At 37.4% G+C, this 21,854-nt stretch overlaps 1 protein-coding gene across 2 annotated transcripts in view; it reads right to left on the bottom strand.

The window, feature by feature from the left end:
• Nucleotides 1-202: 202 nt before the first annotated feature.
• Nucleotides 203-21,854, bottom strand: part of RAB18 (RAB18, member RAS oncogene family) — a 38,022-nt gene continuing 16,370 nt past the window's right edge. Inside the window, exons 1-6 of one of the 2 annotated variants that reach the window (XM_064284956.1) lie at nt 15,584-15,721; nt 13,539-13,600; nt 6,206-6,278; nt 4,951-5,069; nt 4,808-4,874; nt 203-1,474 (exon numbers count right to left, since the gene is read on the bottom strand). In XM_064284956.1, the coding sequence (XP_064141026.1) occupies nt 1,299-1,474; nt 4,808-4,874; nt 4,951-5,069; nt 6,206-6,278; nt 13,539-13,600; nt 15,584-15,626 (540 nt within the window). In that variant the 5' untranslated portion in view covers nt 15,627-15,721 and the 3' untranslated portion in view covers nt 203-1,298. Of the gene's footprint in view, nt 1,475-4,807; nt 4,875-4,950; nt 5,070-6,205; nt 6,279-13,538; nt 13,601-15,583; nt 15,722-21,854 lie in introns of those variants that run through there. The other variant, XM_003410531.4, reaches the window with a different exon arrangement.

Here is a 21,854-nt window from a genome sequence, read left to right as displayed (position 1 = left end):
AAAATGCTCATCAGTTACAAATGTAGATAGAGAACAAACTGCCCAGAAATTAATACTGGAATCTTACTGAGGGGTATTATAGTGACCAGCCTTAAAGGACAATTTATTTGGGTGATTAAAATATCAGAGATCAAAGTAAATTAAATAACATATGAGGGAAAAATATATACAATGTAGAATAGCAAGAGGTTAGAAAACCGAATACTGTGGAAAAAATTTATTAGTCTGTACAAGTTGTACCGGTTACAGTAAATTATCAAGATTTTCATTGCAACAGTTATTTTCCCACACATATCAGAATCTGGAAGCAAAAAGCCTTTCTCAAATTGTCGGTTAGTGTTATTTTTCCTCCTACCCCTCAAAACACAGAAATAGGTTTTTGAGTATCAACTAGCCATTTACGGAAGTCTTAAGATACATATATTCATAAACATTAAACAAGTTACAATTGAGGTACTTACACAAACACTAACAACATTTATGACAAAAGGGGGTTGGTTTTCAAAGTCAGCAGAACTATATGAGTTACAATGAACACACTACTCATGTCCCTGTGAAACCAAAACGGGGGAAAATCTTACTGTCACTGCCAACCACCACAGAACTAAAAATGCCACACAAGAGGGCCATGAGTCCAACATACAGACCACAGGGTTAAAAACTCCAGGCCAACAACTGAGTTACTCATTGAAGTAAATTAAAAAGTAAGACCAAACTGCTTTAACAGATCAACGCTGCTTTGGAAGCATCATCAGAACAAATAGAAATTGAATTATAAATTGGCCTGGGCTACTTCCTGTAATGAGAGTTTTTCTTAATGCTAAAAGAGAATCTGTCAGCAGACATCCTAGAAAAGCTGTGGGATCATGCTCTTTGTTATTCCTGAAAGGAAATTTGCCAGGTTTGACGACATATGTATGCCTCCCAGTGTTTCTGGGAGTTCCAATAATCAAGAGGAGTACTTAAGCAAAAAGGAGATCAAAAGCAGACCTTGTATCAACATATACTAAGGAGGATTTTTAAAAATTACATGATAAATGTAAACCATAAAATGAAATGTACTTATAAAGGTACACCTATTTTATGTTACATAAAAAACTGTAGACTGCAAACTGCATGCTTATCGTAACACGTTACCTGGAAAAGCCGATGAGTGGGATTTCCCGCAAATATTTACTGTCATGATACAAAACAAGTATGTGCAAACTGCAAGGTCCCTAAAATAGCAGTTAAAGAGTTTATATACAGAATGATGTTACTATCTGATCAAATATGCAAGAGATGGGTTTTTCCAGAGTTTATAACACAGAACAATAACCACCACACGCTCCTCCTCCATAGCCTTCTTCCCTGTGTGATAGCTTTACTCCTTTATTCTGGTTCTCACTTTCCCACAGTCCGGGGGTCTGAATGATCTTTTCGACAAGTTCCTCAAAGGCACATTGTACACCATCACAGGTTTTTGCACTTGCCTCTGAAATTCAAGGAAAAATGTCATGGTATATTCCTCCCCAGTCCCATTCCCAAGTTTTTCTGGGAAATTATTATGGCATAATATATCAAGAGCCAAAACAATATATTAAGAGCCAAATCGACAATTTCTCACCACAGGGTTAATGTTAGCCAATTTCCCCCAACTCTCAAAATAAAAAAAAAATAGAGCTCTTTAAATCATATCCTTAAGAATATTGATATGTAAGCCCAACATTTTATGATAGAATTGTAAACTGAAAAACCTAATTCAAATAATGCCAAAATTTTCTTAATTTTCAGTTAGTTCTTAAAACTAACCCCTGAAACAGGCAGTACTGCCATTTGAGAATAGGGAAATTGAGGCCCAAGTTAAACCATTAATCTGGTTACTGTGCCTGCCACAAGGCAGCTACGTATGTGTGGCTGGATAAAATAATCCCCACCCATGAGACTGGTCCCATTTTAAATTTTATGCTCATGAAACTCAAGTGAACACTCACTACTACAGTCCTCTGGTCAATTACCCTTTTTCACTGTCTTACATGACTATTCTAGTCCTTCATCTCAAAGCTCCTCCATCTCAGCTGATGATCTAGTTTTACGTTTAGAAAAACAGAAGCAATCTGGCAAACTATCTACTAATCATCCCGCTAACAAATTTCTCAAACTGTCTGCATGTATCCTTATGCTCTGCCTTCCCTCCTGTTACAATAGGTAAACTATCCCTGCTGCTATGTTTAAGCACTCAGCTGCTAACCAAAAGTTCGGTAGTTCGAACCCACCGGCCACCCTGCGGAAGAAAGCTGTGGCAGTCTGTTTTCGTAACGATTACAGCCTTGGAAACCCAGTGGGGGCAGGTCTACTCCTCCTACACAGTCACCATGAGTTGCAATCGACTCGGACAGCAACAGGTGCCTTCTCCACTTCCTTGGATTCCCATTCCTTCTAATTCACCTAAAGATCATGCTTCCTCTACTGGATCATTACCAAGCAGCCTACAAACCTGCTGAAATTATTTTCCATCTTATTTAAAAAACAAGAAAACCTGCCCTCCAGCCAACATATCCTTCTAGCATTCTTTCTCTATTCTCCTTCAAAGCAAAATTCCTCTAAAGAGTTACCTACGTAGGCTGTTTCCACTTTCCTATCTTTCTTCCAATGATTCTAAGTAGGCTTTCCTTCTCACCGCTCCACTGAAAACTTTCTTTTCAAGACCACCAACATGTTCTATCTTGTCAAATCCAATGCCCTTACCTAATTTGACACCTTGCAGCCATTTAATATTGCTGAAAACTTCCTTTCTTTAAATACTTTGTTCACTTGACTTTCAGGACCCAAACACTCCTGGTAATTCCCCTATTTCACTGGCATGTCTGACTTGCTGGCACCTCCTTTTTTCGCTGAATTCTGTCTACATTCTTTCCTGAAGTGATCGCTCCAAACCCATAACCTTGAAGGTCACCTAAATACCAATGACTAACATGTCCACTGCATATCTGAAAGGCAGTCCATTCTTATCTCTAAACAGAATTCTTGATTCCTGACTATGCTACCCAAACCTGCTCTTACCTCAGTCTTCCTCATCCCAGTTAATGGCAGTGCAATTCACCTAATTGCTCATGCCCAAAACCCAATTTATCCTTGACTGTTCTTTCTTATCTTCCATACCCAATCTACCAACATACCCTATCAGTTTAGTATCTCCCAGATCTGCTAACTTTTCACCACCTACTACAGCTACCCTAGTCAAATCTACCAGCATCATTCATCTGGACCACTGCAAGAGATAACTAGCCTCTTACTTTCTCTTCTCATAGGCCATTATCTAAGCAAATGATCTTTGATCTTTTCAAAGAGAATCAGATTACATCACGACACCTGTGCTTTCTACCACTCTTACACTAAAATCCATCTCTTTACCCTACCTCCTTTCCTAATCTCATCTCCCACCATCATCACCCTTCCCAACAATTTCTTTAAAGTATCTGAAGAAAGAGGAAGCTGTCAGCAACATTAAATAAATACCATGCTCCAGCCCACAAGCTTTCATCCTGTTCTCTGAACACACTAAGCTGGTTCCTACCTCAGAAAACATCTGCTGTTTTCTCTGCCTGAGATGATCCTCCCCTCTATCCTCATGTGACAGATTCCTGATCAAATGGTGCTGCCTCAAAGAACTCTCCCTAACTGCCACCCAGGGCTGGTCACTCTCTCTCCCCTTACACTCTTTTTTTCCCTTTCACAGCACTACTTGCATATTTAAGTCTGTTTCCTCCACTGGAATGTAAGCTCCATGAAGGCAAGGAGTTTGTCCATTTTATTCATTGGTATATCCTCAGTGTTCAATACATATTTATCGAATAAACTAATGTATAGAAACGAAAGATGCCCAGCAATAAAGGCAGTACTCAAATTCCTTTCAGAAAATTCCTACCATGCTTCTATCTCTATGGGATATTCTTCCAATTCCATATACTGATTTCTAGCAGGTTCTAATACAGAAGAATAGCTAAGTCAGTAATCCCTAAAGCTGGCTTCACGTCAGAATCAAAAGGGTGCTTTTATAACTTGCTTTCCAGGCCCTGCTTCAGATCTATAATTAAGGCCTGGGGACCTATAATTTTTAAAAGCTCCCCAGGTGATTCTGATATAGTTAATCCACTGTTAGACCAGGGGTTGGCAAACTTATTCTGTAAAGGACCAGACAGTAAATATTTTAGGCTTTGCAGACCACAGGGTCACAACTCTTGACCTCTGCCACTGTAGCACAAAAGCAGCCAGACAAATAGGCGAAAAGACGCGGCTGTGCTCCAGTAAAAAGTCCACTAAGAGAGACAGGTGGCAGGGCCCAATCTGGCTCATGCATTAGCTGGCCAATCCCTGTTCTACAGTGCTTCTGGAACTTTAATACGTATATGAATCGCATGAAGATCTTATTAAAATGTAGGTTCTAGTTCAGAAAATGTAGGGAAGGGCCTCAGGTTAAGCATTTAAAATGCTACTAGCACACAGACCAGCAAAGTACAACTTTAGCACTGAATGCCTGTAACAGAATCTACCAGTGCCAGGCTTTTATGAAATGCTGTTAAATCCGAGAGGCATTTAACAGCATTTCATAAAATGTTCTGACTTCACATAATGTAATCCTTTTATTTTTACAGAATGAAAAAAAAAAAAGGACCTGATTCTATGATTCTATAGTGAGAATTTTATAGCAAAAGATAGCTATGAACTGAATAAATACACCTTATTGTTCATAAAGGGAAACATGTAGGAGAAACCCCATTTTAAAATTCCTCATTAACAAGGAAAGGACAGCTCTCCACACACTTACCTATAAATAACATGGAATGCTTTCGTGCAAATTTCAGGCCTTCATTTCTATCAACTTCACGATTTTCCTAAAAGATAAATGCAAAGATTAAGAAAAGCTACTAAAATATTGAGCCAGAATGCCAAGTGTGTCTGCCTTCTTACCTTATCAATTTTATTTCCAACTAGCATGTTTACTATGTCATTTCTCGTGCAGTATGTTTCCAATTCATTTAACCAATTATCCAGTTTAAGAAAGGTGTCTCTTCTTGTGACATCATAGACTGAAAAAGTTAAGAGTCATTCATTAAATAAGCATTAAAAATAACAAGCAATGCTACTACATTTCTGATGTGTAACTAGGAGCTAATATTACTCTATAGGCAATCTGTACTTTTTCTATGCTTTCAGTGCTTAACAATCAGTGCCTACTGATGCAGATGAAAAAAACAAGTATATTAAAAACACACACACACTTCAATTTTATTAACAGACATTATAACAGAAATGAAAATATATTTTGTGTGATAACTGAATTTAAGCAAAACAACTGCTGTCCTCATCCATAATGATAAAAGTTTGTAAGAAAATTTAAAGTGTTTAGATTTGGATCTGAGGCAAAATCTCAAACATTTTATATGAATTTAAATATCTATGACCCTGTTAGTTTCTTTCTTGCAAGGACCAGAATTTTCAACTTCGAAAAAATATGTACAGATGGACTCTTGAATGTCTTCCTCTATTATCACTTTCATCTTATATCACCACAGATAATATAGAGTTTTTTGAAAGTATTTTCTAAATTTAGAAGATGCTGAACAAAAATGGTAAGAGTCACTTTCAAGTTAAGAAAAATGAAGCCAAAGCCTCATATATCATGATAGAAAAAAGAAATTCTCCCTACAATTGATCACTATTCATTTTAAACAGCTTCCCAGGAATATTAAGGGCAAGCAATTTTCAACAAATTATACGGTAAATTCATATTTGGCTTTTAAACTTTGATTAAAAATCAGTAGCGTTAAGTGCTTTATGCTATTTTTCAGGACTGGTAAGACAGATTCTACTAAAAAACAGTCTCATAAACTGCAACGTATATTAATATGCTTATCACTGAAGACCAAACAGACTGACTGTATATGTGGATTATTCCTCAGTTATGCTCTCATCAACCCACGCTTTTAAACCAAATAAATTAGTTTGATCTTTATTTTTTAATTGGTAGGTAAATGGCTTAAAATAAATACCTTTTAATACTCGTTAATTATTAAATGAAGTTAATATAACTTTAAGTTATAGAACAGCAGCCCTAAAAAAATGAAAACTTATTGACCCTCTTACACTATGAAAATTAGAAATTCTTGTAATCTATAATAAAAGAGCATATTTCTTAAATGGTGTATTAAAAATAAATACATACCTAATATAACACCCTGCGCACCTCTATAATAGCTGGGAGTTAATGTTCTGAACCTCTCTTGACCAGCAGTATCCTAAAAGTGACAATTATTATTAAATAAAGCAAGTATAAATAACAGAATTTTAATATACTTAGAATGGAGGAGCCCTGGTGGTACAGTGGTTAAGAGCTACGGCTGCTAACCAAAACGTCAGCAGTTCGAATCCATCAGCTGCTCCTTGGAAATCCTATGGAGTAGTTCTACTCTGTCCTATAGGGTTGCTATTAATCAGAATCAGCTGGAAGGCAATGGTTTTTGTTTTTGTTTTTTTAAAGAATAGAAAGTCAAACAGCATTATTAAAAATAATATCAATGCATGAGCTCATCTGAAACCTGGAATTTAAATAAGTTGTGTTCTTTTACTGACAAATATTACATAAAATTAATATACACTGACCCATCTCTAGAAAAAGGCACCTAAATAAAGGTTTTCTACCCTTTTGGATTTAAGATTTTTATCATACATGAAATCTATTTCATTGAACGTAATAGTTCTCAAACTCTATACATGGAACTCCTAAATATTTTAACAGGTGTAGACCACAAAACTACAGGTGTAGGGTATGATAGAAATTTTTAAATCTTCCCCAGTGATTCTAATGTACAGTCAAGGCAAGGTTGACAACCATTGGCTTAAAGAGAATTACATTATTTTCAGTAAGGAATTTCCAGATTGGACTTCTTAAAGTGCCTTCTATCTATCTTCTTTTAGGACAATGCATAAAACCAAACCATTCCTGGTTACATAGTGTTTCTGACTTACATAATGGTTGGTGAAAAACTGAAGTTATACACTAACCAGGAAATGTAGATTTCATGAGGACAAGAACTTCATGGGCTTAATCAGCATTTTAACTCCAGTGCTTAGAGCAATTCTTAACCCAGGACAGTTGCTCAACGTTTGCTGAAAAAAATAAACTAATTTATAAATAAGCCTCTACTTCTGAGTCTGGTTCCTTCTGTTTTCTTTCTTTCTACCATCCTTGGACTGTGGCTTCAAGGGACCTACAAACTGCTGCCGCAGCCCACCAACCACCTATATGATTATATATTATATAATATATACATTATTATTATTATATAAAGATTACTAAGTAAAGTTTTATTGGAACACGGGCCCATCTGATTATGTATTGCTATGGTTGCTTTCGTGCTATACAGCAGTTAAGTAGTTGTAACAGAGGCCATATTGCCCACTTTAGAGTTGGCCTAAATAGTTACTATGTGGCCCTCTATGAAAAGGTCTGCAGTCCGCTGATGTAAAGTTACCTGAAGAAGAGTTTAGACATGTCAAACTTCTACTTGCTACCAGTCCACTGTTACACATGTAGGCTTAGCTATGGGACAAGCAGGAGCTCCTTTAGATACAGTTTTATAAGACTGGAGGGGAATTTTAAAACTGTAATGAGGGGCTCCAGCAATACCAAGTTTTTTTTTGCTTGGCTAAAGTACAGAATGATTTAAGACAAAAACAATAGGTAGGATGGAGCTGAGGTAATTTACAGACCCAGAAGAGAAACTTAAGAGGAAAATAAACTTAAATGTAAACCACTTTGCACATCCACCACTCTTCACATTATGTTGTTGGTAGGTTCCATCAAGTTGGTTCTGACTAATAGTAACCCTATGTACAACAGAAGAAAACATTGCCCAGTCCTGCCCCATCCTCACAACTGTTGTTATGCTTGAGCCCACTGTTGCAGCCACTGTGTCAATCCATCTCATTGAGGGTCTTCCTCTTTTTTGCTGACCCTCTACCTTACCAAACATGATGTCCTTCTCCAAGTCCCTTCTGATAACATGTCCAAAGTAAGAGAGATGTAGCCTTGCCATTCTTGCCTCTAAGGGGCATTCTGATTGTACTTCTTCCAAGAGAGACTTGTTTGTTCTTCTGGCAGCCCATGGTATAATTAATATTCTTTACCAACACCACAATTCAAAGGCATCAACTCTTCTTCGGTCTTCGTTATTCACTGTCCAGCTTTCACATGCATATGAAGTGACTGAAAACACCACACCACGGCTTGGATCAGGCGCACCTTAGTCTTCAAGGTGACATCTTTGTTTTTCAACACTTTAAAGAGGTCTTTTACAGCAGAGTTGCCCAATGTAAAGCGTCATTTGATTTCTTGACTGCTGCTTCCATGGGTGTTGATTGTGGAAGCAAGTAAAATGAAATCCTTGACAACTTTGATCTTCTCCCCGTTTATGATGATGTTGCTTATTGGTCCAGTTGTGAGAATTTTTGTTTTCTTTATGTTGAGGTGTAATCCATACTGAACGCTGTGGTCTTTGATCTTCATTAGTAAGTGCTTCAAGTCCTCTTCACTTTCAGCAAGCAAGGTTGTGTCATCTGCATAGCGCAGGTTGTTAACGAATCTTCCTCCAATCCTGACACAAGTTCTTCTTCCTTCAGGCCAGCTTCTCGGGTTATTTGCTCAGCATACAGATTGAATGGGTATGGTGGAAGAATACAACTCTGACGCACACTTTCCCTGACTTTAAACCACACAGCATCCCCTTGTTCTAACAATTGCCTCTTGATCTATGTACATGTTTCTCATGAACATAACTGTTTTTGCAATTCCCATTCTTCACAATGTTATTCATAGTTCGTTATGATCCACCACACAGCACAGGCAATAAAACACAGGCAAACATCTTTCTGGAGTTCTCTGCTTTCAGCCAGGATCCATCTTACATCAGCAATGGCATCTCTGGTTCCATGTCCTCTTGAATCCAGCCTGAATTTCCGGCAGTTCCCCGTGGATATACTGCTGTAGCTTTCATAGATAAGCTACATAAATGCAGAAGAACTAGTAGAATTCCTTGCTTCCAGATTCTCACCAAAACCAGTACAGTACAGACACATTACCTTTTCCCACCCCCACCAAGTCAAAGTGATGCAATGGGAAAATTAAACTTTCTAAGCACATAAATTTATGAGTGATAAACAAAATGATTTCTCTTTTTACAAAAATCTCTCTCTCGAAGGAACTAGGCTCTGATATTTAAAATTACTCAGTTTGTATAGATATTTTACTGAACTTTTCAAGAACAATAATATAAACTAAAGCCTGCATAACATGAAGTAGACATGCTTGTAAAGCAGATTATAATTTTGATAACATGATATAGGCCAAAGTCCCTGGCTTGTGCAAAGTTAATGCACTCGGCTGCTAACCAGGAAGTTGGAGGTTTGAGTCCACACAGAGGCACCTCAGGAGAAAGGCCTGGTGATCTACTTCTGATAAAAAATCAGCCACTGACAACCCCATGGAGCCCAATTCTACTCTGACTTGCGTGGAGTTGCTGCGAGCTGGAATCCCCTCGATGGCAGTTGTTTTGTTTTAGCATTTAACATTAACTTTGAGTGCTACAGGCCTTTCCTTTTTTTGAAAAAGGGGGAAAACCATTATTGAAAAAGACAAGACTCTGTCTTGTTACAAAATTTGGAATTTTAAGGGTTAGCTGTTTTTTATGCATACTTCTGATTTCAAGCATTGTTCCATTCCTTTAGCAAATAGTGTGAGCCAAAGATAAAACATGAAATATTTTAGTTTCAAGACTTTTTGTTATGACAAAAATAAAAAATTCTACTTACGTATTGAAACTGTCTCTGTAACGTCACTAAATTAATTTCCAGAGCTAGCAGAAAGTAGCCAAATAGGAGTTTTGTTGCCTCTGTTCTTCAAGGAGATCGACACCACACACACACACACACACACACACAATCACTTAAAATCCATAAAGGCTAATATTTTAAAAGACTAGAGCAAAAAAAAAGTTTCAACGTTAAGACTATTCATGAGTTTCACACATTACACATAAATATTTACTAAGGCCAGATGTATGAAGTCTTGACAGTTTTGGATTCACTTTAAAATGTTTAAATAGATGTGATTAGTTGGGCAAAATAAACCTGTGCCATGGTTGTTGGATCAGGGCTCTAACAGCTATAAAATGTATATGTTAAAATAGTCAGAAGTTAGATCTTTCCATGTGTTTGTTTTCAGAACAGGAGTGTGTGGTAAATGTAATGACATCTTTGTAAGATAAAAAGAACTAGAGCTTTTTGTCTTTATCCTGTGGCTTTATCTTCTGACGTAAGAAGGAGAGACGAGATTATTAAAGATAGAAAGGGATAAACAAAAGGCTAGGAAGGAGCTACGAAAACTAAATAACATAATGTAGGGAACTGGAGTGAGGGAGGGTTGTAGTAAAAAGACAACAGAAGGAAAAACCCTTAACGGTGCCAGTTAGGTCATGATGTCCATGTGCTTCCCGAAGACAGTGGGGACAGGGCTTGTGCGTGATTATTCATATTTGATTGATCCTAGAAGGAGCCTCTAAGCGGGTTCACTAATAAAAATTAAAGAAGAATTACAGGAAACTGTGGTTTATGTATTTCTAATCTTGGCGTTGGAAGGCATTCCTAAGTATGACATAAGACCCAGACACTACGAAGAAAAATAACTGATGTGATCATATACATATTAAAACCTTGGTATGGCAAGAACATCTCTGTCCTCTCTGTCTCTGTCTGTGTATGTGTGTGACACTGACATACACACACACTCACACTAAACAAGTTTTGAAGGTAAATGACAAACTGAAAAAAAAAAATGTAGCATATGACAAAGAGGTAATGTTACACACATACATCAGAACTCAAACACAAATTCATCTTAAAAAAAAAAAAAACCAAACCAGATGCCATCAACTCCTGGAGACCTCATGTGTGTCAGAGAAGAACTGTGCTCCACAGGTTTTCCAGTGGCTAATTTTTTGGAAGATCACCGGGTCTTTCTTCTGAGGTGCCTCTGGGTGAATCTGAACCTCCAATCTATTGCTTAGCAGCCGAGTGTGTTAACTGTTTGAGCCAGCAAGGACTCCGCATTAATCTTAAATAAGATTTTAAAGACAAATGACAACTTGGAAATATTGTAGCATATAATATAGAATTAGTATTTTTATTATATAAAGACAAATAAAAAGATGAGTGATAATATAAAATAAGCAAAGCATATTAAAAAGTTCATTTAAAAACAATAACACGAGAAAATCTTACTCATCAAAAGAAATGCATACAAAAGTGAAATTATCATTCATTCAGAGAGACAAAAAGACTGCCGACACACAGCGTGGACTGAGGTATACAGAATGAATCTGAAAATAAAACTGAAGGGAATATAAACTGATTTTTTAAAAAGACCTTTTGGTATGTATCAGTGCTAAATCTTCACACTCTTTGAGCCCACAATCCTACGTCTACGAACCTATCCTAAAGGAGGAGACAGGTGCGTACGGATGTATAAATAAGAATGCCTACCAAAGCACTGCTTTTCTTTGTGGAAAACTGAAAACAATTTAAATATCATTCACTGAGGACTGACTAAATTAAGGAACAGCCGTGGGATGGAATACCAGGTAGCCATTTTAAACTGATGTACCTTTATATTCATTGACAGGGAGAAATACACGCAGTGTGTGTGTGCGTTGGGGGGAGGGGGAACCAACAAGTTATAAAACAATACATAATCCCTTCCTTTTGGAAAACTGCATATACATGTATGTGACAATATATATGCACGTGCTTCGATATTTTAAAGGATATTCACTAAAATATGGACACTAGTTAAAAGTGAACTTTCTTCTCTACTATAATTTCTTATTGTCGCAATTATTTATTTTTTTTCAGAATGAGCCTGTATTATTCTTAAAGTCAGATGAAAAGCCTCTCTTCTCTAAAAAACATAAGTCAACAGTAAAGTTGTCACTTCAATAATACCTGCCTGTCTTCTTCTTAGGCAGAAACTAGAAAATCGCTTTTAAAAATATCTCTTGCATGAGGCAAAGATCTCCCCGCAACCTTCAACCTTACGTCCCCCTCTAATCTGTATACTTCACAAAGTAGTAGCAAGGGTAAAAAGAGGCAATAAATCAACAATGAAAAGCATGTGGAAAATCATGCCGCGACTTTAGCACAGAAAGAACACAGCATTCTCAAATCCTTCAGCATATGTCACTATGGTCTAGGCCAGAATTTTCCAAATTGTTTTCTGTTGGCCATTAGTGTGCTGGTTGATATCAAATACACTGGGATAGAAGAACAAACAGGCTAACAATGATTTAAAGGATTGTACGTTATCAAAACTTTGACAGAAAAGCATTAAACATGCTTACATAGTTACTTGTTACTTTGGGATAAAATGTGAGTTAGAAATAGTGTGCCATTCAGAGGACATCACAAAGATAAACAAGATTACACAATTCATGAACGCCTGCTGCCTCAATCTGTGACTGAGGCACGTCAAGTCAAGTCCTACTCATAACGACTCTATAGGACAGAGTAGAACTGCCCCATAGGGTTTCCAAGGAATGGCTGGTGGATTCGAACTGTAGACCTTTTGAGTAGCAGCCATAGCTTTTAACACAGGCAGCATTTATCATTTAACCACCAAAATAAATGTCTTCTCTATTGATGACTGCTGACCAGTTTCAATATTATTTATTATATTCATGTTATATAAATGGATATTACAATAATTATCACAGGTATTTATTTGTGGAAATTCAAAATATAAAATAGTATATTATTAGAAATTATATATGTAATAGATACATATATTCATATATAACCATATTTCATTATCGAAGTATGTGATAATCATGTGAAAACTAGATACATAAAGTAGTATTTTTTACAACATGTATATTTAGCAATCATCATATTTAGATAGATAAATATATAGGTAGATGGATGACAGGTAGGAGAGCGACAGACAGACACAGACGCCGAGTGCCTTGGTTAGAACATCTCTGGGTCTGGCTGTTTTTGTTGACAGTTAATGCTATCTCACTCAGCGCTAGCATGAAGAAGTCTAGTTAGCAGAGCCATTACGACTGGATTCACGGAAATGAAAAGAAGTCAGTAAAGAAAGGCTGAGTCTCAGTATTAAAAATAAATCCTAAGTTGACAAACTCAAATTTTGTAAATATTTATACTAAACAACATGAAAAATAGTTTTTTTTCTAAATATCACTTCATTTCCCTTCCCCGCCCCCAACAATTGTCTTTAGTGTTAGTTCAGTGTTTTAAGGAAACACAATCAATAGCAATGATTCCCTCTAGCAGATAGGTAATAGTTTTAATCAATATCAGAGCTACCAAACACCATTTCATACAAATTGTTCATTCACCTCTGGAATACTACACAAATCAGTTTCTGCTTTCCTAAAAGGAATAAGCTTGCTTAATATTAATTTAAAATATATTTTAAAAACTCTTACCCATATTGCAAGTTTAGCCTTATTTCCATCCACTGAAATTGTTTTCACCTTAAAGTCAACACCTTGAAGAAATGAAAATTTTGATAAGTCTTCAAATAAAACATACTTTTAAAAACAATTACCAAGAAAACCAGAAAATGGAAAAATCTCTTTATCAAATGCCCAAAATTCACAACCCATATCTGGATGTAAAGATAAAACAAAAAGCATCGCTGAAATTCAGCACCTTAGGATTTAGTCAAGATAAATGAAAATCAAATGCTTGTAGAATTTATAAACACTCACCTACCTATGCTTCTTCCAAAATATTTTAAAAAAAAAAAAAAATCCATTTAAGGTGATGACTATACACATTAAAAGCCAAGAGCTAGGATTCACAGTGCTAATGCAGAGAAAACCATCCATGGCTGATTTGTGAGTCAGGACGGTCTTGGAGCACAGTTCTAGGCTGCAACACCTGGGGTCACTATGAGTCTGAAATGGTTTGACGGCAACTGGTTTGGCTTCTGGTTCATGTACCCCACACGGTATTGTGAGCAGGTTATCCAGTGCCAGCCAACCACTAAATTCGGATCCTAATTGTAAGCAGCTTAGAGGAGTAGTACAAATATAAGAGGGTCTCTCACTCACTGCTTGTCTCTATGAATTCTTTCTCATTTGTTTTAATCCTAAAACACTGTGTTAGTTTTATATAATCAATGATCATTTGCTACTGCAGAATTTCAAACAGAGAATTTAGACAATTAATAAAAATTCCTCTAAGTGAAAAAGGTGCCCAGTGTTCTATAATGAAAAGCTTCTAGAAGTACTATTTTATGTAATGAAAGAAGAGCTTCATAAGAAGTCACATAAGGTTTTTACTACAGCAGCCTCAAATACCTCTCCCTTTCCAGGAAAGGAGCTGACACATGCCATCTGGCCTAAACGAACAGTAACTGCTCACATGTCTTTACAGAGTATCAAAACTAATGTGCGGGCTACCCCACTGGCCAAAGGGAAAACATATTCCCACTTGCTTTTAAAGAGTATCAAAAATAACCTGCAGTCTACCCCACTGGCCAAAGGGAAAACGTTAGCTCAAAAAGCTTGGAAAGGAACTTTCAAAAGATCTTATTAGCTTGTCACAATTAATTCAGAAATGTCCCAACTCAGATGTACAGCCTCTTCATATACTAAATGCTTAACAGAACACCTGTCACCAATATGGGAATGTATTAGTAATTCTTGGATGAGTTCTGATAACCCATTACATACACAAACTGAGTAATAAAAATGTACACTCAAAACACGCATTATACCAGATCTTTCTATATGCCAAAGATTAAAGAAAACGTTTGGTATTTTGGCCCAAGGTGATAAAGGAGCTGATAAAACCATGTCTAGAGCTACTGGAAAACCATCAGTGAAAGAATGCTGCTGATTATACAGACCAAGGAAAAACTAAGTATAAAGTTTCTTTGCCTGCAGACAAACAAAAATCTCACATACTTATATTCACTAGGTCTAGATAAAGTAAAAATTATTTCACTTAAAAAATGGACCCATATATATAAAATAAGCAATATGAAATTATTTACGTTTTCTTTAAAAAAACATTCCGATGAGGGAAACAAATGGCTCCGACTTGTCACTGAAGTGGAGGTTCTAAATGAAGGCTACTGGTAGACATTACATAGAGACAGCCTGGCATGTATGTACTACAGTTAAATTCTTGAGGTTTTCCAGAAGACACAGAAGTAACTAAAAAAATTTTTTCTTTCTTAAAAGCCCCAGACAGCAAGCTCAACAGCAGACTGGCCTCTTTGCTATCTACCAGCTAACTGGTTTACCCAAGAAAAGAAAAATGAAGCTCACTGTTCCCAGAATGTGTTTTCCTTCACCACCCCCCTACCCCCACATTTGACAGCAGGAGTAATTTGTCTCTGTCATATGAGCAATTTGCATGTGGATAACTAACTAGATGTCCCCGCGCTATTTTCTTTGACATTTTATATCTAGAAGTTCTAGGTATTTCCCCCAGGAGATACTGCCCACGAGAATCCTACCATCAAAGCCAACAGATACGTGCAGCCTGAAAGGGCATCTCATCTGCACCTAGATCCTTGAAGTCCCCATTCATCTTCCCTTGGTTCCTCTGGTGAATCTCAGGTGCGGCAACTGAGCTTTCTGGTTCTCCCATAATAAAACTGCTTCTTGACCAAGTCTGGTCCTTCTGTTTTGCAAGCTGCCAGTATGTCTTTACTGCTGGGAGCACTGGAAGTCTTTTTCATAATTTTGATTTTTGCCAACTTCTTAACCAGATGTGAGTAAACCATTTTTTCAGCCTCTTCATGTGGTTGACAAAGAACTCATAAAAGAATTAGAAGAAATGTCATCTAAGCCCTTTTCTTATTCATTTTGCTTACATTTTTAATTCGGTTTCTTTGTAAGAATCTTGTTTTGGGCAAGATCTGTCTATTTTATGAAGGTCATTTCAGTTAAAACTAGACAATCCGTAAAGCCTTTTAAGCAAGCAGTAAGTGGAACATAAAAATTTATCAAAGATAATACAACCTCAACTATAAAGGGATACCTGTAATAGGAGACATGAAAATATAAATAGGAGCATCTGACTTACTAAGGAAGAGAAAAATTGATCAATAGAAACTGACTCAAAACTGACACAGGTGTTAGAATTAGCAAACGAGGACATTAAAAATAATTATAACTGTACACCAGATGTTAAAAAGTAGACATTTAAGATATAAAAAGACCCAAATCAAAACCCCAGAGATGAAAATAACACTGGATATGATTAACAATATATTAAACATTGCAGAAGAAAAGATTAGTGAATTTGAAGAACAGCCACAGAAAGTATCTAAAACGAAACACAGAGTGAAAAGAAAATAACACAGCATTAGTAAGTTACAGGACAACTTCAAGCAGCCTAATATATAAGCAATTAGAGGCCATGAAAAAAGGAAAGGGGGGGAGGGAGGAGTCGAAAATATACTGGAAAAAATAATCACTGAAAAAATTTCAAGTTTGATGAAAATTATAAATCTATAGATCCAAGAAACTCAATGAGCTTCAAGCAGAAGAAACATGAAGAAAGCTATGCCAAGAAACATCATAATCAAAATGCTCAAAGGGAAATTATGAAGTACTGAACTAAGCACTTCGAATGAAAAGAAAAATATAACATATCAGATTTGTGGGGTGCCACTGAAGCAGTGCTTAGGGGGAACTTTATAGTACTAAATGCCCATATTAGAAAAGAAAAATGAACTCAAATCAATGACCTCAGCTTCCGCCTTAAGAAATTAGAAAAAGCAGATCAAATTCAGTCCAAAACAAGCAGGAAAAAGGAAATAATAAAGTGCACACAATACATCAATGAAATTCAAAGCAGAATAACAACAATCAATGAAAATAAAAGCTGGTTCTTTAAGAAAAATCAAAACTGATAAACCTGCAGCCACACTGGAAAAAAAAAGAAAAGATAAAAATTATCATTATGAAGAATGAGAGATACAAAAATTATCATTATGAAGAATGAGAGATACCATGTCACTTATGGCTTCTATTGATGTTAAAAGGATAATGAGGGGATGTTATGAATAAGTTTATACCAATACATCTGACAACTCAGATGAAATGGATAATTTCCTTGAAAAATTAAAAGCTATCAAAACTGACTCAAGAAGAAAGAGATAACTTGAATATCCTTAAATCTATTAAATAAATTTAAACTATGGTTAAAAATGTTCCCATGAAGAAAAACTCAAGGCCCAGGTGGTACTAAACATGTAAGGAGGAAATAACATCTACTCTAAACAAACTCTTACCAAAAATTGAGGAAGAAGGAATACTTCCTTAGTCATCCTATCGGTTCTACATTACCTGACACCAAAACTAGACAAAAATATTACAAGTAAAAAAACTACAGAAAATATGTCCCAGGAACATAAGAAAATTCCAAACAAAATTTAATAAAGAACCTAAAAATGTTTAAAAGAAAAGTACATCACGACCAAATGGAGCTTATCCCAAAAATGCAAAGTTGGTTAACATTAAAAATCAATGTGTACTTCACCATATTAACAAACTAAGAGAAGTATCTATCACGAGATCATCCCAACATATGGAGAAAACCATCTGACAAAATTCAACATGCATTCCTGATAAAACCTCTCAGCAAATTAGGAATAGACGGAACTTCCTCAATCTGTTAAAGGCCGTCTATGGAAAACGTACAGCTAACATCACACATAATTATGAAGGACTGAATGTTTCCCCTTAATATTGGGAACAAAATACATTAACAATATCAGCTCATACCACTTCTATTCAATATTATACTGGAGATTGTTAGCCAGGACAATAGGCAAGAAAAAGAAATACAAGGCATCTAGATTAGAAAGGAAAAATAAAGACAACTCAATGCAATCTACAAAAAAAAAAGCTCCTAAAACTAATAAGCAAGTTTGGCGTGGCTACAGGATACAAAACCAACATAACAAAGGAAAAAAAATCAACTCTATTTGTATATATTAGCAACAAACAACGGATAATTGAATTTTTTTAAATACCATTTTACATCAAAAACTTTGAAATACTTAGGAATACATCTAACAAACGTGAATGGATAAAACAACAGAACAGTGGTAGGTACATTCATACAATGGAACACAACTCAGCAATAAAAAGGAATAAACCACTAGTACTTACAACTTGGAAACCCTGGTGGCGTAGTGGTTAAGCGCTACGGCTCCTAACCAAAAAGGTCAGCAGTTCGAATCTACCAGGCGCTCCTTGAAAACTCTACGGGCGGCTCTACTCTGTCCTGTAGCGTCGCTATGAGTCGGAATCGACTTGATGGCAACGGGACTTACAACTTGGATGAAGTTCAAAGACATTATGCTAGGTGAAAGAAGTTAACCTCAAAAAGTTAACATGCTCTATGATTCCACTTATATAGAATTCTTGAAAAGACACTATAGCGATAGAGAACAGATTTGCAGGTGCCAGGGGCTAGAGGTAAAGAAAAATATGACTATAAAAGCACAGCACAAGTTTTTGGGGATGACAGAACTGTGTGGCATCCTCACTGTGGTGGTGGTTATATGACCATATAGAAAACCCAAACCCGTTGCTGCCGAGTTGACTGCAACTCACGGGACCATACAGACGAGAGTAGATCTGCCTCATAGGGTTTCCAAAGAGCAGCTAGTGGATGTGAACTGCCGACCTTTTGGTTAGCAGCCAGACGCTTAACCACTGTGCCACCAAGGCGCCACATGTGTTAAGATAAAAATTTTCAAATTCAAAAACCTGTACACAAGAAGTGAATTTTACTGTGTGATTAAAAAAAAAAAAAAAACACTATGAACTCATATGCTAGGAACATGTTAAAAAAAAAAAAAAAATCATTGCCATCGAGTTGATTCTGACTCACAGCGACCCTATAGGAACTGCCCCACAGGGTTTCCAAGGAGCGGCTGGTGGATTCAAACTGCTGACCTTCTAACCACCGCACCACCAAGGCTCCCCAGGAACCTAACAGGACAAAAATACTTCCTGAAAGAATAAAGAGATTGCCCCAGAATATGTCTTGTAAAATCTCTTGCTGTCGTTAGGTGCTGTTGAGTCAGTTCCAACTTATAGCGACCCTACGTACAACAAAACGAAACACAGCTTGGTCCTGCACCATCCTCACAACTGTTGCTACGTCTGAGCCCATCGTTGCAGCCACTGTGTCGATCCATCTTATTGAGAGTCTTCCTCTTTTTCACTGACCCTCTACTTTACCAAGTTGAATGTCCTTCCCCAGGGACAGGTCCCTCCTGATAACATGTACGAAGTACCTGAGATGAAGTCTCACCATCCTTGCTTCTAAGGAGCATTCTGGCTATCCTTCTTCCAAGACAGATTTGTATGCTCTTCTGGCAGTCCATGGTATATTCAATATTCTTCAACACCATAATTCAAAGGCATCAATTCTTTGGTCTTTCTTATTCACTTATTCTTTCTTATTCATCGACCAGGCAATTGAAAATGCTATGGCTTGGGTCAAACACATCTTAGTCCTCAAGGTGACATGTCCGCTTTTTAACACTTTAAAGACATCCTTTGCAGATTTGCCCTATGTAATACTTCATTTGATTTCTTGACTGTTACATTCATGGGCACTGATTGCAGGTCCAAGTTAAATGAAATCCCTGACAACTTTCAATATTTTCTCCATTTATCATGATGTTGCCTATTGGTCCAGTTGTGAGGATTTTTGTTTTATATTGAGGGGAGCCCTGGTGATGCAGTGGTTAAGAGCTCAGTTGCTAACCAAAAGGTTGGCAATTCAAATCCACCAACCTCTCCTTGGAAGCCCTATGGGGCAGTTCTACCCTGTCCCATAGGGTCACTGAGTAGGAATAGACTTGACAGCAATGGTTTTTTCATTATGTTGAGGTGTAATCCATACTGAAGGCTGCAGTCTTCTATCTTCATCAGTAAGTGCTTTCAGTCCTCTTTACTTTCAGCAAGGAAGGTTGTGTCATCTGCATACTGCAGGTTAATTAGTCTTCCTCCAATCATGATGCCATGTTCTTCTTCATACAGTCCAGCTACTCATATTATTTGCTCAGAAAACAGATTGAATAAATACGGTGAAAGGGTACAACAGTAATGCACACCTTTACTGACTTTAAACCACGCAGTTTCCCCTTGTTCTGTTCAAACAACGGCCTCTTGGTCTGCATACAGGTTCCTTACAAGCACAATTAAGTGCTCTGGAATTCTCATTCTTTGCAAGGTTATCCATAATTTGTTATGATCCACACAGTCAAAGGCCTTTGCATAGTCAATACAACACACGTAAATATCTTTCTGGTATTCTCTGCTTTCACCAAGATACGTCTGACATCAGCAATGATATCCCTCATTCCACACTGTGATGGTTAAGATCGTGTCACTACTTGGCTGGGCCATGATTCTCAGTGTTTATGTGTGACCACTCCCATGATGGGATACGCTGTGAGTAGTCAATCGATTGAAAGGGAGACCCTTGGGGGTGTGGCCTGCATCCGAATATAAGCAGACATTCCGGCTTTTTGCTTGCTCAGGATCCTGTGGCTGCTTCCTGCTTGTCTGACCTCTGGTTCTTGGGACTTGAGCTATCAGCTTATCTGTCAATCCTGGGTTTACCAGTCCCTGCAGCTATGTGAATCAGGAGAAGCCTTGCAGTCTTGCCTGCCAATCTTGGGATTTGTCAATATTCACAGCCTGTGAGTCAAAGCCCTGCTTTCCCACCTGCCAATCTTGAGTTCACCAGCCCCTGTGGCTACGTACATTGGGAGAAGCCTCTATCCTCATCCACAGACTAGGGACGTTCTAGCCTCTACAATCACATGAACCATTTCTTTGATATAAATCTCCCTTTATATACATTTATATGCTTTACTGGTTTTGCTTCTCTAAAGAACCCAGCCGAAGACATTTGGTAGTGAGAGTGGTTCTAGAGAAACAAAATTGCAAGGATGAGTTTTGTAAACTTGTTCTCAAGTCTGTTTAGTCTTAAAGATGTTGATGACTCTGCTTCCAGCAGTAAAGAGGCACTGCTAACACAAGGCATGAGGTGGCGATATATATACACAAAATATCACCACCAATACATCAGGTACTGGCGAAAGGCAGGCTCTGGGTGAACACATGTGTGGTATCTTTCTACAGTTTTGTCAGAATGAGAATAAGGAAGCTGGATGGTTGGTCCTACTTTCGCTAGACAAACTGGTGAAAGAAAGAGATGCACTCAGGGCTTCAGAGTCAAAGCTCAAGTGCCACATAAATGACCTCAAAGTTTCTACTTGTGCTTTGAAAGAAAGTCTTATTTCTTGTAGCGACAGAGCTTATCCTGCCAAAAACCAAACCCAGAGTCTTATTGTAAGAGTGGGTGAATTACACCAGCTCAACTGCCAACCTCGAGAGGTGTCTGAAGTTAAAGTAAGGGCACTGATTGGGAAAAAACAGAATCCTGAAACTTGGGATGGGAACATATAGGCAGACAATCAGAAGGCTGGAAACACCGAGCCCCTAAATTCCCTTGAATCACTCCTGCCAACAGAACCACTCCCATCTGAAGAGATTACTTCATGTTTGTCTGCTAAACCACCCTGCCCAGGAAAACCATTAGCCCCTCCGCTACCATCTGAGATTAGCCCTAACCCAGCTGCCTCTAAAGAGCCCTCGCCTGAGTCACTGCCTGAGTCATTGCCTGAGGTAGATGCTTTACGAGACAATGCTGAAAGTTCTCAAAACAATTCCACACTGCAGATTCTG

Source organism: Loxodonta africana, chromosome 4 (assembly GCF_030014295.1).
Source record: "Loxodonta africana isolate mLoxAfr1 chromosome 4, mLoxAfr1.hap2, whole genome shotgun sequence".
Classification (NCBI taxonomy): Eukaryota; Metazoa; Chordata; class Mammalia; order Proboscidea; family Elephantidae; genus Loxodonta; species Loxodonta africana.
The sequence above is the reverse complement of the archived record's forward strand: the minus strand, read 5'-3'. Positions and strand labels throughout refer to the sequence as shown.